The sequence below is a fragment of the Tamandua tetradactyla genome, chromosome 9, assembly GCF_023851605.1.
Source record: "Tamandua tetradactyla isolate mTamTet1 chromosome 9, mTamTet1.pri, whole genome shotgun sequence".
Lineage (NCBI taxonomy): Eukaryota > Metazoa > Chordata > Mammalia > Pilosa > Myrmecophagidae > Tamandua > Tamandua tetradactyla.
In genome coordinates, this window is record NC_135335.1 from 86,870,680 (window position 1) to 86,886,968 (window position 16,289).

The following is a 16,289-nucleotide window of genomic DNA, read 5'->3' on the forward strand; positions in this document are numbered from 1 at the left end:
AAATGCCTATATGCCAGCAAAAAATAATAAATCATACTAGGAAAGTTGAAGATATGGCTCAGTCAAAGGAAACAACAATTCAAATAAGATACAGGAGTTGAAACAATTAATTCAGAATGTTCAAAAAGACACGGAAAACCTCATCAAAAATCAAAACAATGAATTGAGGGAGGTTATAAAGAAGGAAAGGAACCAATAAAAAGAAGAATCAAAAGTCTGAAAAAACAAATCACAGAACTTATGGAAATGAAAGGCAGAGAAGAGATTAACAAAACAACGGAAACCTACAATGTTAGATATCAAGAGGCAGAAGACAGGATTAGTGAATTGAAGGACAGGACATCTGAAGTCTGACAAGAAAAGAAAATATAGGGAAAAGAAAGGAAAAATATGAGCAGGGACTCAGGGAATTGAATGACAACATGAAGAGCATGAATATACATGTTGTGGGTGTCCCAGAAGGAGAAGAGAAAGGAAAAGGAGAACAAAAAATAATGGAGGAAATTATTACTGAAAATTTCCCAACGCTTATGAAAGACTTATAGATCCAAGAAGTGCAGCGTACCCCAAAGAGAATAGATCCAAATAGAAATACATCAAGATCCTTACTAATCAGAATGTCAGATGTCAAATAGAAAGAATCTTCAAAGCAGCAAGGGAAAAGCAATCCATCACATACAAGGGAAGCCCAATAAGACTATGCATAGATTTCTCAGCAGAAACCATGGAGGCGAGAAGACAGTGGTATGATATATTTAAGATACTAAAAGAGAAAAACATCCAACCAAGAATTCTATATCCAGCAAAACTGTCCTCCAAAAATGAGGGGGAAATTAAAGCATTTTCAGTCAAAAAATCACAAAGAGAATTTGTGACTAAGAGACCAGCTCTGCAAGAAATACTAATGGGAGCTCTAGAGAGAGATACAAAAAGACAGGAGAGGGAGGTGTGGAGAAGAGTGTAGAAATGAAGACTATCAGTAAAGGTAAAAAGAAGAAAAAGTAGATATGACTTATAAAATCCCAAAGGCAAAATGGTAGAAGAAAGTACTACCTGTAAGTAATAACACTAAATGTTAATGGATTAAACTCTCCAATCAAAAGACATAGACTGGCAGAATGGATTAAAAAAAGAGGACCCATCTATATGCTGTCTACAGGAGCTGCATCTTAGACCCAAGGGTAAACATAGGTTGAAAGTGAAAGACTGGTAAAAGATATTTCATGCAAACAACAATCAGAAAAGAGTAGGAGTAGCTATACTAATATCCAACAAATTAGACTTCAAGTGTAAAACAATTAAAAGAGACAAAGAAGGACACTATGTATTAATAAAAGGAACAATTCAACAAGAAGACATAACAATCATAATTATTTGTGCACTGAGCCAGAGTGCTCCAAAATACATTAGGCAAACACTGAAAAGAGAAATGGACACATCTACAATAATAGTTGGAGACTTCAATTCCCCACTCTCATTGATGGACAGAGCATCTAGACAGAGGATCAATAAATAAAACAAGAATTTGAATAATACAATAAATGAGCGAGACTTAACAGACATTTATAGAACATTACACCCCACAACAGCAGGATACACCTTTTTCTCAAGTGCTCATGGATCATTCTCAAGGATAGACCAGATTCTGGGTCACAAAGCAAGTCTCAATAAAGTTTAAAAGATTGAAATCATACAAAACATTTTCTAGATCATAAAGGAATGAAGTTGGAAATCAATAATAGGCAGAGTGCCAGAAAACTCACAATATATGGAGGCTCAACAACACACTCTTAAACAACCAGTGGGTCAAAGAAGAAATTACAACAGAAATCAGTAAATATCTTGAGGCAAATGAAAATGAAAACACAACATATCAAAATTTATGGGATGCAGCAAAGGCAGTGCTAAGAGGGAAATTTATTGCCCTAAATGCCTATATCAAAAAAGAAGAAAGAGCAAAAATCGAGGAATTAACTGTCCACTGGGAAGAACTAGAGTAAGAACAGCAAACTAACCCCAAAACAAGCAAAAGAAAGAAATAATGAAGATTAGAGCAGAAATAAATGAAATTGAGAACATGAAAACAATCGAGAAAATCAACAATAGCAGATGTTGGTCCTATGAGAAAATCAATAAGACTGATGGAGCCTTAGAGAGGTTGACAAAAAGAAGACAGAAGATGCAAATAAATAAAATCAGAAATGGAAGAGGAGAGATAAGCACTGACCCTACAGGAATAAAGGAGGTAATGAGAAGTTACCATGAATAACTTTATGCTAATAAACTAGACAATGTAGATGAAATGGAGAACTTCCTATGAAGGCATGAACAACCAACACTGATTCAAGAAGAAACAGATGACCTCAACAAACCAATCACATAAAAAAATTGAATTAGTCATTAAGAAGCTCCCACAAAAGAAAAGTACAGGACCAGATGGCTTCATATGGGAATTCTACCAAACATTCAAGAAAGAATTAGTACCAATCCTGCTCAAACTCTTCAAAAAAACTGAAGAAGAGGGAAAGCTACCTAACTCATTCTATGAAGTCAATATCACCCTTATAATAAAACCAGACAAAGATATTACAAGAAAAGAAAACTACAGACCAATCTCTCTAATGAATGTAGGCGCAAAAATCCTCAACAAAATTCTTGCCAATCGAATCCACCAACACATTAAAAGAATTATACACCGTGACCAAGTAGGATTCATCCCAGGTATGCAAGGATGGTTCAATATAAGAAAATCAATTAATGTAATACACCATATCAACAAATCAAAGCAGAAAAACCACATGATCATCTCGATTGATGCAGAAAGGGCATTTTACAAAATTCAACATCCTTTCTTGTTGAAAACACTTCAGAGGATAAGAATAGAAGGGAACTTCCTCAACATGATAAAGGGAATATATGAAAAACCCACAGCTAACATCACCCTCAATGGGGAAAAACTGAAAACTTTCCCCCTAAGATCAGGAACAAGACAAGAATGTCCACTATCATCATTGTTACTCAACATTGTGTTGGAAGTTCTGGCCAGAGCAATTAGACAAGAAAAAGAAATAAAAGGCATCAAAACTGGAAAGGAAGAAGTAAAACTCTCACTGTTTGCAAATGATATGATACTATATGTCGAAAACCCTGAAAAATCCACAGCAAAACTAATAAATAAAAAAAACTAGAGCTAATACATGAGTACAGCAAAGTGGCAGGTTACAATATTAGCACTCAAAAATCTGCACTGTTTCTATACTAGTAATATACAATCTGAGGGGGAAATCAAGGAAAAAATTCCATTTACAATTGCAGCAAAAAGAATAAAATATTTAGGAATAAATTTAACTAAGGATACAAAAGAACTCTACAAAGAAAACTACGAGAAATTGCTAAAAGAAATCACAGAAAACCTAAATAAATGGAAGGGCATACTGTGTTCATGGATTGGAAGATTAAATACAGTTAAGATGTCAATACTATCTAAATTGATTTACAGATTCAATGCAATACCAATTAAAATCCCAAAAACCAATAACCAAATTTATCTGGAAGGGCAGGGTGCCTCAAATAGCTAAAAGTATTCTGAGAAAGAAAAATGAAGCCGGAGGTCAAAACAGCATGGTACTGCCATAAAGATAGATATACTGACCAATGGAATCAAATAATTTGTTCAGATGTAGACCCTCACATCTATGTACAATTGATATTTGATAAGGCACTCAAGCTACCTCACCTGGAACAGAACAGTTTCTTCAATAAATGGTGCCTAGAGAACTGGATATTCACATGCAGAAGAAGGAAAGAGGATCCATATCTCACACCCTATTCAAAAAGTAACTCAAAATAGATCTAAGACGATAAAATATTTAGAAGAAAATGTAGGGAAGTATCTTATAAACCTTATAATAGGATACAGTTTCCTAGCTCTTACACCCAAAGCACAAGCACTGAAGAAAGAAAGAAATGGGAACTCCTTAAAATTAAACACTTTTGTGCATCAAAGAACTTTGTCAAGAAAGTAAAGACAGCCTACACAATGGGAGACAATATTTGGAAATGATATATGAGATGAAGGTTTAGTATGCAAAATATATAAAGAGACTCAACAACAAAAAGAAAACAACCCAATTACAAAATAGGCAAAAGATATGAACAGACACTTCTCAGAAGAGGAAATACAAATGGCCAAAAGGCACATGAAAAGATGCTCAACTTCCCTGGCTATTAGGGAAATGCAAATCAAAACCACAACGAGATATCATCTCACACCCACCAGAATGGCCACTATCAATAAAACAGAAAACAAGCGCTGGAGCGGATGTGGAGAAAGAGGCACACATACCCACTGTTGGTAGGGATGTAAAATGTTACAACTTCTGTGGAAGGCAGTTTGGTGGTTCCTCAGGAAGCTAAGTATAGAATTTCCATATGACCCAACAATACCATTGCTAGCTATCTACTTAGAGGACATGAGAGCAAGGACACAAATGGACATTTGCACACCAATGTTTATAGCAGCATTATTTACAATTGCCAAGAGATAGAAACAGCCCAATGTCCATCAACTGATGAGTGGCTAAACAAGCTGTGGTATACAAGCTAAACACACGATGGAATATCATGCAGCTGTAAAACAGAATAAAGTTATGAAGTATATAACAACATGGATGGACCTTGAAGACATTATGCTAAGTGAGGTTAGCCTGAAACAAAAGGACAATACTGTATGGTCTCACTGATATGAATTAACATTAGTGAATGAACTTGGAGAATTTCAGGTAAGAACACAGACCATTAGGAGATAGAGATAGGGTAGACTTTGGGTAATTAGAGCTGAAGGGATACAGGTTGTGCAACAAGACTGACAGTAAAAATGCGGAAATGGATAGCACAATACTGCCTAACTGTAATACAATAATGTTAGTATACTGAATGAAGCTGAATGTGAGAATGATAGACGGAGGAGAGCTGGGGGGCACAAATGAAATTAGAAGGAAAGATGGATGATAAAGACTGAGATGGTATAATCTAGGAATGCTGAGAATGTACAATAATAGTGACTAAATGTACAAATTAAAAAATGCTTTGCGTGAGGAAGAACAAAGGAATGTCAATATTGGAGGGTGTTGAAAGTAGATGGCAATTCATATTTTAAAACTTTAGCTTATGTGTAAGACTAAAACAAAAAATGTTTATTTGGCACAAAATTTATAATTTGACTAGTGCATTTCCTAATATAACTTATGTGGACAGTTTAATTGAACACCATAAGTACATGGAACCATGAGTAGGGCATGAGAGTTTTTAGGTTTGTCTAGAGTGATGCCCTGATAAATCCCAGAGTGATTTGAACAGTGAATTTAAAAAAGCATTTGCAAAGTCCCCCTGGGGGAATGACAAGGGGGAAAATTCAACTTTCACAGGTGGAGAATTCTTGATATTCCCACAAGCAATGGGGACAACCAAAACAACAGGCAGAGCCCTCAATCTTGGGGTTTCTTCATATGAAACTTATCCCCATAAAGGATAAGGTAATCCTACTTAAAATTAGGCCTAAGAGTCACCCCCAGAGAATCTCTTTTGTTGCTCAGATAGTGGCCTCTCTTTCTAAGCCAACACAACAAGCAAACTCACTGCCCTTTCCCTCTCTACATGGGACATGACTCCCAAGGGTGTAAACCTTCCTGGCAACATGGGACAGAAATCCTAGAATGAGCTGGGACTCAGCCTCAAGGGATTGAGAAAACCTTCTAGACCAAAAAGGGGGAGAGAGAAATAAGACAAAATAAAATTTCAATGGTTGAGAGATTTCAAACAGAATTGAGAGATTATCTTGGAAGCTATTCTTAAGCATTATATAGATATAACCTTTTTAGTTAAGATATATTGGAGAGGCTGGAGAGAAGTGCCTGAAAATGTAGAGTTGTGTTCCAGTAGCCATGTTTCTTGAAGATGACCATATAATGACATAGCTTTTGCAACGTGACTGTGTGATTGGAACAACCTTGTGTCTGATGCTCCTTTTAACTATGGCGTGGACAGATATGTAAAACACATGGATTAAAAATAAATAAATATGGGGCGGGCCGCGGTGGCTCAGCGGGCAAGAGTGCTTGCCTGCCGTGCCGGAGGACCCCGGTTCGATTCCCGGCCCCAGCCCATGTAAAAAACACACAAACAAACAAAATATAATAAAACAAGAAAATGTTTAAAAATGTTTCCCTTTCTTCCTCACTTCCTTCCTTCCATCCTTCCTTCTTTCTCTGTCTTTCCTTCCCTTCCTCCCTCTTTAAAAAAAAAAAATAAATAAAAAAAATAAATAAATAAATAAATAATAGGGGAAACAAATGTTAAAATAAATTTAGTAGATTGAAATGCTTGTGATCAGTGAAAGGGAGAGATAAGGGGTATAGAAAAAAATAGTGGAAACAAAGGCTAAACTATATTGGGTAGATGTAAATATTAGCAATCAATGAGAGAGGGGGAAAGGGGTATGGTATGTATGAGGTCTTTTCTTTTTTCTTTTTATTTCTTTTTCTGAATTGATGCAAATGTTTTAAGAAATGATCATGGTGAAGAATATACAACATGTGTAGATATTGTGAATTATTGATTATATACCAAGAATGGAATGATCATATGGTAAGAATGTTCGTGTTTGTATGCTATTTGTTTAAAAAAAAATTTTAATGACATATTACACATAGGAAATGATAGAAATGATGGCTGACTTCTCATTAGAATAGAAAAGCATCTTTCATGCTTGAGGTAAAAACAAAAAGCAAAAAACTGTCAATACCAAACCCTGCAACCAATTAAAATGTCCTTCAAAAACAAGGGTTAAATATATAGTTGAATAAATGAAATCTGAGAGAATTAAGTGTCAGAGATCTGCACTAGAAGAATGCTAATGCTCTTCAGGTCAAAAGGAAATACTAGACAGAAATTTGAATCTAAAGAAAAAATGAAAAATAATTTGGTAATGATAAATGAATATGTTTTTTCTTTTCTTAAAAGACAACTGAATGTTTAAAGCAAAACAGGAGTGGGCACATAAAAAAGTAATTATTTCCTATTGTAAAATTAGTTTTACTGTGATGAAGGGAGTGTAAAATGTGAAGAAGTATAAAATGTGTAAAGTTGCATAATACTGACCTTAAAGCAGACTGATAAATTAGGGACCTGTAATTACCCATATTGTTAGCAGTTCTCAAACTGAAAACTGAGGACCCACAAAGAGATTTTGTTCATGTAGGTGTATCTATCAAAATTTATCATGTTAGAAATTAAAATAGAAAATTTTTAAATGTTAACTTATTTAAAATGAGAATAAACCCTTTTGAAGTTAACATTTTTTATAAAAAGTAGCTATTTTACAAAGCAAAATTCAGTGACAAGAACTGCATTATTTTAGCATTTTTGTAAATCTCTCTAATGTCTGGCTTAATAGAAGTCAGCTGAATTTTTATACCTTCTTCTGCTTTCAACTGGTTACAATATGCTATTTTGGTTAAAGCCTTTTTAGATAGTATTCTTTCCATAACACCAAAACTTTAGCAAGTGGTTGAAGGATCCTGCTCATTAGTCTTTCTTCATAAAAATTATCTACTAAATTATGAGATTTGTTTGGGTGCAGAACCTAAAATTACATGGGTTTCTGCACCATGGTTTTTACAAAGTCAAGTAAAATCTTCCAGAGTTAGGAGTCACCGTCTTTCTTTCCCCCCCAAAATATCCAGGCTGGTTTCTTTCTCGATGGCTATTAGGCTACAGTGCAGAGGACAGATGATCTCCTGGCCCATCTAACCCTCGGTTTATTTAGAAATTCAGAATTGGTGGAAGGTGGCTTGTTCCTTTTCACTTCTAGGGGAAGCCATTCAAAGGTGGATTTTATTATATGATTTAAAATAGTGTTCATTAAGTCTCTCAGGTGAGATTTTGACATTTTTCCCTCTATAAAAGAGAACGTTGCCATCACTTTGACTTTATTCCCTCAATGAAAAGACACAATGTTGCCATCACTTTCACAAATATAAGGGTGTTCCTCAAAACTGAGGAGTAGTAGAGGAGGAGGCAAGAAGTAAGATTTTTTAATAAAAGTAGTTTAAATATTATAAAACTTGTTGTGCTGCTTTGAAAGGACTTATGTACTCTAGAAAAGATATGTTTTATTTCTAATCCCATTTTGTAAAGACAGCCATTTCTTCTAATCCCTATATATGTTGGAAACGTTAATGAGATTATTTCAATCTCAACTAAGTGTGGAGATATGACTCAGTCAAGTGTGGGTATTAAACTTGATTAGGTAGAGACGTGCCTCCACCCATTCTATGTGGTTCTTGATTAGTTTACCAGAATCCTATAAAAGAGGAATCTTTTGGAGAAAGCTTTAGAATGCTGTAGAACCACAAAGCAGAGAGTCCACCAGCCAGTGATTTTTGGAGATGAAGAAGGAGAAAGCTTTTTGGGAATTTCATGAAACAGGAAGCCTGGAGAGGAAGCTAGCAGATGACACCATGTTTGGCATGTGCCCTTCCACTTGTGAGAGAAACACTGAACATCCTCAACTTTCTTAAATCAAGGTATCTTTCCCTGGATTCCTTAGATAGGACATTTGTATAAACTTGCTATAACTGGGACATTTTCATGACCTTAGAACTTTAAATTTGTAACTTATTAAAATCTTCTTTTTAAAAGCCATTCCATTTCTGGTATATTGCATTCCGGCAGCTAGCAAACTCAAACACTTGTCTAGAAAAGTATTTATCATTTCTTTATTAGCAAAAAATGAGTTAAATGCAAAACCATATAATACACCTATATTTAAACAATCTTTCTTCATGGTAGCAAAGTTATTAAGGTATGTTTATTTCCCCTCTTGAAAAGGTTAATCCAGATATTATCATGGTTGCAGGTGACAAATTCATATTACTTTCTTCATTGCTCCTTTCCCTTAAAGCCACAAATCTTTCATAACCATATCACTGAGGTGCTGGCCTTTTCAATATCCAGGTTTTTTAGGCCCAAGGCCTAATGAACAGACAAACTCTTGTCCTCCATGTCAGCCACCATGATGTCAATGGCATTCCAGTCAAGCTTGCTGAGGATGCTGCCAGTGCTCTCAGAAATGCTGTCCACGCCACTCAACCCATAAAGAGGCTCTGCCTCTTCCTCTTCAGTTGATGATGAGTTCTATCAAATTAAGAAAGATAATAAGTTGTGGTCCTAACCCATGAGAGAAATACTTGGAATCTGAATTAAGTTTCAAAGGTTCTAGGGTTGTTCATTTATCAAATGGCTAAAGAAAATGTGAGGGAAACCTGGGATGTGATTCTCCAGCACATCAGGATTGTCAATGAGCTAAACATCATTTGACTCAACTAGATGCTTGGCATCGAGATCTGAAGAAAGGGACAGAATGGAAACTTACACTACAATGAACTGCTCTTATGCTTTTGTTGTTTTTTAGTTAAAAAGAAAATACAAAGTCAAGAAGAATTCATAAAGAAAAACTCTGGAGTACTAAGCCAGAAGTAGATATGCCTTGAATCACTAGTTCAAACTTCCCTAATAATCTTACATCTTCCCTCTTTCTGCCAACACACAAATACATAAAACTGAAGAACAAAAAGGAATCACTAGGAAACTTCAGTCTGGAACAATGATTATATGCAGAAGGGAATTGTGACTCTCTTGAAGAATCTTACAGATTTCTGTAGGTAACATCCAAAGATTCACCAGTCTCCTCGCTCTCATACTCTATACACACCTGCTTGGTTTGAGGCACAAGTCCAGCACTTGCATGTTTTCTTGTATGCTGTGGGCTACGGCATGGAGCATCAAAGCCTTTCAAGAAGAAAAGAACAGAACATATACAGCACATTAACAAATCGAAAGGGAAAAATCACATAATCATCTCGATTGATGCTGAAAAAGCATTTGACAAAATTCAGCATCCTTTTCTGATAAAAGCACTCCAAAAGATAGAATCAAAGGTAACTACCTCAATATAATAAAGGGAATATATGAAAAACTGATAGCCAGCATCATACTCAATGGAGAGAGACTGAAAGCTTTCCCCCTAAGATCAGGTACAAGACAAGGATGCCCACTGTCACCACTATTATTCAACATGAAAAATTAAGAATCACCATAGCCCAAACACCCCTAAAGAGAGGGATGGAAAGATCAAAGGCGATGGCGGAGTTATACAGAGAAGAAAGGATTTAACAAATGAATACGCATGCTGAATCATTAAATTGATATCTCTTTTAGTCTCCAGTATTTTAGAGTAGCTAGAAATAAAAACCTAAAATTATGAAATTGTAACCCATGTCAAACTCTGAAATATGTTCTACAGCTAATTGTGGTGCTATGCTTTGAAATTTATAGCTTTTTTGTATATATGTTTTTTTCAAAAAACAGTCAATTGTGTTGATAAAAAAAAATATTTAAGCCCTCTAGCCCCCTATATTTTGGAGTAGCTAGAAGGAAAAATATGAGAGGATCATTTGTTAGCCCATGACAAACTCTGGGATCTGTCCTGTAACTGCTTGTTGAAGAGTGCTTTGAAACTTTTGCTTTTTTATTTCTTTGGTTTACATACATATTATACTACAATTTAAAAAGTTAATAAATAAATAAACAAACAAAAAGATTATCTCAATAGATGTGTGACTTGCCCAATTGTGGGTATTAACTTTTGAATAGATAAAGACTTGACACCTCCATTCCATGTGGGTCTTGATTAGTTTACTGGAATCCTTTAAAAGAAGAAACATTTTGAAGAAAGCCTGAGAATGAGGAGAAAGCTGCAGAACCAAAAGCCACAAGGCTGAGAGTCTACCAGCCAGAGATCTTTGGAGATGAAGAAAGAAAACGCTCCCAGGAGAGCTTCATGAAACAAGAAGCCTGGAGAGAAAGCTAGCAGATGTTTCCATGTTTGCCATGTGCCTTTCCAGTTGAGAGAGAAACCCTGAACTACATCGACCTTTCTTCAGTGAAGTAACCAACCACCTGTTGGTGCCTCAATTTGGACATTTCTATAGGCTTGCTGTAATTTGAACAATTTCACAGCCTTAGAATTGTAAATTTACAACTTATTAAATTCTCCTTTTTAAAGGACACCTCCCCCCCAAAAAAAGATCTCAAATCTCTAATCTCACACCTTATGGAAACAGAAAAAAGAGAAAATAGACTCAATGTGAACAGAAGGAAGGAATAATACAGGCAACAGTGGAGATAAATGAAAATAGGAGGGAAAAATAAACAGAGAGAATCAATGAACCCAAAAGCTGATTGAAACCAAAAGGTCAATAAAATTGAAAAACATTTACCTATGTTGACAAAGAAAAAAAGAACAGAAATAACTAAAACCAGAAATGAAAGGAGGGACATTACTATTGGCAACACAGAAATAAAAAGGATTGCATGATACCATGAACAACTGTGTATCAACAAATTAGATTACCTAGATGAAATGGACAAATTCGTACAAATTGGCCAAACTAACTTAAAAAGAAATACAAGACCTCAATAGACCAATAACAAATAGAGATTGAATCTGTAAGCAAAAATCTCCCAATATAGAAAAGGCCAGAACCAGATGGCTTTGCTGGTGAATTTTATAAAATAGTCAAGGAAGAATTAACACCAATTCTGCTCAAACTCCTCCAAAAACTTAAAGATGGAACATTCCTGTCTCATTCTTTGAGGTAGGCATCACCCTAATATGAAAGATATAAAGATATCAGAAGAAAAGAAAGTTAAGAAACAATATCCCTTATGAATACAGATGTATAATTCCACAACAAAACACAAGGAAATGGAATCCAATAGTATATTTAAAAGATTATACACTACAATCAAATGGGTATCCCAGTAATGAAAGGTGGTTCAAAAAAAGAAAATCAATTAATATCATACAGCACTTTAATAGATTGAAAGAAAAAAAACTGCATGATACTTGTCCTTGCACTTGCGTGCCCTCCCTGCAGCTGTGTTTTGGCATCATCTGTTATGTCCCTGGGATCCTTATTGTTGTTCCAACTTCTATCAGGTCTGTGCATCAGTTGTTCCCAGAACTCTATGTGGCCAGAAAATGGAGAGGAACTTGCCCAGAATCTCTGCAGCTCACAAAAAGGAGGGGAATCTCAACATGGAAAAACTGACATAAGGATAGACAATCAGACCAATGGAACTGAATTAAGATGTCAGAAATAAACCATCAGATCCAAGGTCAATGGATTGTTGACAAGAGCATCAAACCCTTTCAAGGGAGAAAGAATGGTCTCTTCAACAAATTTTGCTGGGAAAACTGGATATCCACATGCAAAACAATGAAAGTTGACTCCTACCTTAGACCATACACAAAAATTAATCAAAAATGCGCCAAAGTTGTAAATATAAAAACCAAAACTATAAAACTCCTAGAAGAAAACATAGTAGGACACGTCTAGTCTTTGTATTAAGCAACGGATTCTTAGACTAGATATCAAAAGTATGAGCAATAAAGAAAAAAATAGATGAATGGGACTTCATCAAAATTTAAAACATTTTGTACATCAAAGGACATTATCAAGAAAGTGAAAAGACAATCTACAGAATGGAAGGAAATATTTGGAAACTATATATCTAATAAGGTTTAATTCTATCTATCTATCTATATATAAAGTACTAATACATAACAAAAAAAAAAGACAAATAACCCAATTAAAAAATAGACAAAGGACTTCAATGGACATTTTTCCAAAAGAAGACATACGAATGGCCAATAAGCACATGAAAAGATGCTCAACATCACTAGTCATTAAGAAACACAAAACAACAATGAGATACCATTTCACACTCATGGCTATTACTTAAAAAAAAGGAAAATAAAGTGTTGGCGAGGATATGGAGAAATAGCAACTATTGTACATTTTTGCTGGAAACATAAACTATAAGTTCAGATGCTGTAGAAAGTAGTGCGGTGGTTTCTCAGATAGTTAAGAATAGCATTTACCAGATGATCTGGCAATCTCACTTCTAGGTATATACCAAAAGAACTGAAAGAGCAGGGACATGAACAGACATTTGCACACTGATATTTTTAGCAGCGTTATTCACAGCTGCCAAAATGTAGAAGCAAGTTTCCATCAATGGGTGAAAGGGTAAACAAAATGTGGTATATACATTCATATACTGGAATGTTATTCATCCATAAAAATAAATGAAATTCTGATACATGCAACAATACAAATGAACCTTGAAGACATCATGTCGAGTGAAATAAGGCAGATCTCACTTATATGAAATAATTAGCATATACAAATTCAGTCAGAAATTAGAATACATGTTACCAGGGGAAAAGCTAGGGATGGAGAAGGGAGTTAATGTTTAATTGGTACAGAGTTGCTGTCTGAGGTGACAGAAAAGTTTTAGTGCAGGCTGTGGTGATATTAGCTCAATATTGCAAATGTAATTAATAGCACTGAACTGTATATTTGAAAGGAGTTAAAATGGGAAAATTTGTAATATATATGTTATCAAATAAAAATTTAAAAACAAGCATAGAATGTACAACACACAAAGTGAAACCTAATGTAAACTATGGACTATAGTTAATAGAATAATTATAATAATACTGGTTTATCAATTGTAACAAAGGTACCACCACACAAATGCAAATATTAGAGAGGAAACTGTGTGGTTGTGGTATATGCAAATTCTGTACTTTTTGCATGACTTTTCTGTAAACCTATATTTGCTCTAATTTAAAAAAAGGAAACCATAATTCACCGTTTGAAATTTTATTTAAAAAAGAACAGTATTTTCTTATTGTAACTTGTCAATCAGAGGCAAAATTAACCCAACTATTAAAGGTTTTATCTAAAGGAAATGGAATTTATGGGAATTTCAGTTCAGTTCTCTAAACTGAGGCATATTGCAGTACAGGTTATAAGATCTGGCTCTAGACCCAGGCTGGGTTTAATTCCTGGCTCTACCAATTCCTTGCTATCTCATCTTGGGTAGGTTATTAAACTTCTCTGCCTTGGTTTCTTCATTTTAAAATGGGAGCATATAAAAGAGTTCAAATAAAGTTGAGAGGCTATTCTGGAGGCTACTCTTAGTACTCTTCACTTGGATACTGCTAATTGCCATGGTTTGCCAAACCCCAACCAACATTATTTCTGTTAATCCTAAAGAACATCCAGGGCTCTGAGATCTCACAAAAGCTGCACGCACTAAATTTACTTTTCAGAAACCTAAAACTTTCGGATGGTCCCTAGGCCAGATAAGTCTTGAAACCCAGACGTGCTGGTCTCTCCAAGAATACCAACCAGTTCCATCCCTCTATCCCATATTGTCAACACTCCTTTTCAATGTGAAAAAGTTAGAATGGGCATAATCCAAATATCTCTACAGATTGGGAGAAGGATCAAAGGAGAAGGAGGAGTTATAACAGAGAAGTTGGAATTTAATAAATGAGTATGACTACTGAATCACCATATGGATATCTCTTTTTAGTCTCCAGTGTCTTAGAGTAGATAGGAGGAAAAACCTGAAATTGAGGAACTGTAACTCATACCAAACTTTGAAACATATTCTATAACTATTCATTAAAATGTACTTTGAAATTTATTGCTTTTTGGTATATATATTTCACAATAAAAAATGTTAAAAAAAATGGGAGCATAACAGTACCTTTCTCACAGAGTTGTAATTAAAGAACATAAACAGAATCTGTGACATAAGTTAGCTTTTAATATACATTTTTGCTATATACACTTAAACGTAATATGTTAGTCTCTACTATATATATTTTAATGTGAAATCATTTTATATATAAGCATAATTTACTTTAGTAACCAAAACACAAATATGGCAAAATTAAAGAAATGCGTATACTTTTAAAGGTGGAAAAGGATGTTTAAAGAGTAAAAGCACTAGAACTTCTTTGTAAAAATGTGAACATCTTTAGATAGACAAAAGAATTTTATTACCAAAAAAACCCTTATTTTAAAAAGGTTCCTTGATCATCTTATTTCAAAGCAGTAGAACAAGATCCAAGAACAGCTTGGTTTCTATCAGAACTTTATATGTTGCTAGAATGAGAATTGCTTTTTACTAGAAAATACTGAAATATAATGAAACTCAACTTTAGGGACAAGAAAGAATAGGTATAAATCACATAATATAAAAAAGCATGAAGTCTTACCACCTGGCCAAGGTGAACCTGGAGGTTGCCCAAAAGGTTTCCCTTTTTGGGATGTATAACTTGATGTGCAAATACATCTGACTTTTCCAGGTTGATTTATTGGAAAATTGTGTCCATGTTGATTCTCTCTGAAGCAGAAATATAATTAATTATATTCCAAGGATCTCATTATTAGCGATAACCTTTAATATTCAAAAGCCCAAATTACAGCTTAGATTAATACATTTACTTGATGTTGCTTAAAATCTGTACTTTATGATATACTTAATATAGAATAATCATCAACAAATTATTCTTTATTTTTATTCCTAAAAAATAAAAGTTCTTCTGGATATCTCTACCCATTTCAAGTTTTCCATGTCTTTGATAGCAGTCTTTTATTTATGCATTTAGATGCTGCTTTATTCTAGAAAGGATTTAAGAAGAGTCTCTGGTATTTAGAGTAACCCCCAAACTATGCATACAAGTGATCTGATTATATCTGGGTTTCTGGTAGCATTTTCTCTAGACTCTCACATTATGTGATTATGTTAATAATTCTAATAATTTAATTTGTCAGAAGTTGTAATTTTTATCAGTAGTGTAGTGCCAATTTATGTTCACCTTATGGGTCAACAATGGATATAACTTTGCATCTTTGTTTACCATATACCAGAATCTTTATACTTGGATACTCTTCTTAAACACTCTATATTTAATTAACTCCTACCTAATGGATTTACGTGCAAACCCACTGCAGTTCATTACTGTAAAGGTAAAAGTAGTTTGGATTTAAAATTAAACTATATAATTTTATATAGTTTATAAATTGATAAACTAATTTATAATTTTAATTTATAAATTTATATTATAATCTAATCTATTATATTATAATATAATCTATAATCTAAACAGCCTAACTGGGTGGGTTGGAGAGAGATAACAGAGACAAAAGCTGTGAGCTGACGGGACTGGCTATTTCTGCAAGAGTAGAGATAAGTAGAGAAACAGGGAAAACAGTTAAGAGACAAATTACAGATGCATGTATTAATGAAAACTACAGAAACAAAGAGAACAGTACTGAACAGATATCAAAATGATATTAGGT

The 16,289-nt window shown here is 34.4% G+C and overlaps 1 protein-coding gene across 9 annotated transcripts in view; it reads right to left on the reverse strand.

Moving 5' to 3' along the window:
* Positions 1-8,743: 8,743 nt before the first annotated feature.
* CPLANE1 (ciliogenesis and planar polarity effector complex subunit 1) overlaps positions 8,744-16,289 on the reverse strand; it is a 232,391-nt gene continuing 224,845 nt past the window's right edge. For 5 of the 9 annotated variants that reach the window (XM_077116988.1, XM_077116981.1, XM_077116983.1 and 2 more), the window contains 3 exons: positions 15,203-15,330; positions 9,773-9,849; positions 8,745-9,195 (listed from right to left, as the gene is read on the reverse strand). In XM_077116988.1, coding sequence (XP_076973103.1) covers positions 9,034-9,195; positions 9,773-9,849; positions 15,203-15,330 — 367 coding nt within the window. In that variant the 3' untranslated portion in view covers positions 8,745-9,033. Of the gene's footprint in view, positions 9,196-9,772; positions 9,850-15,202; positions 15,331-16,289 lie in introns of all 9 variants that reach the window. The other 4 variants (XM_077116986.1, XM_077116987.1, XM_077116982.1 and 1 more) reach the window with 3 other exon arrangements.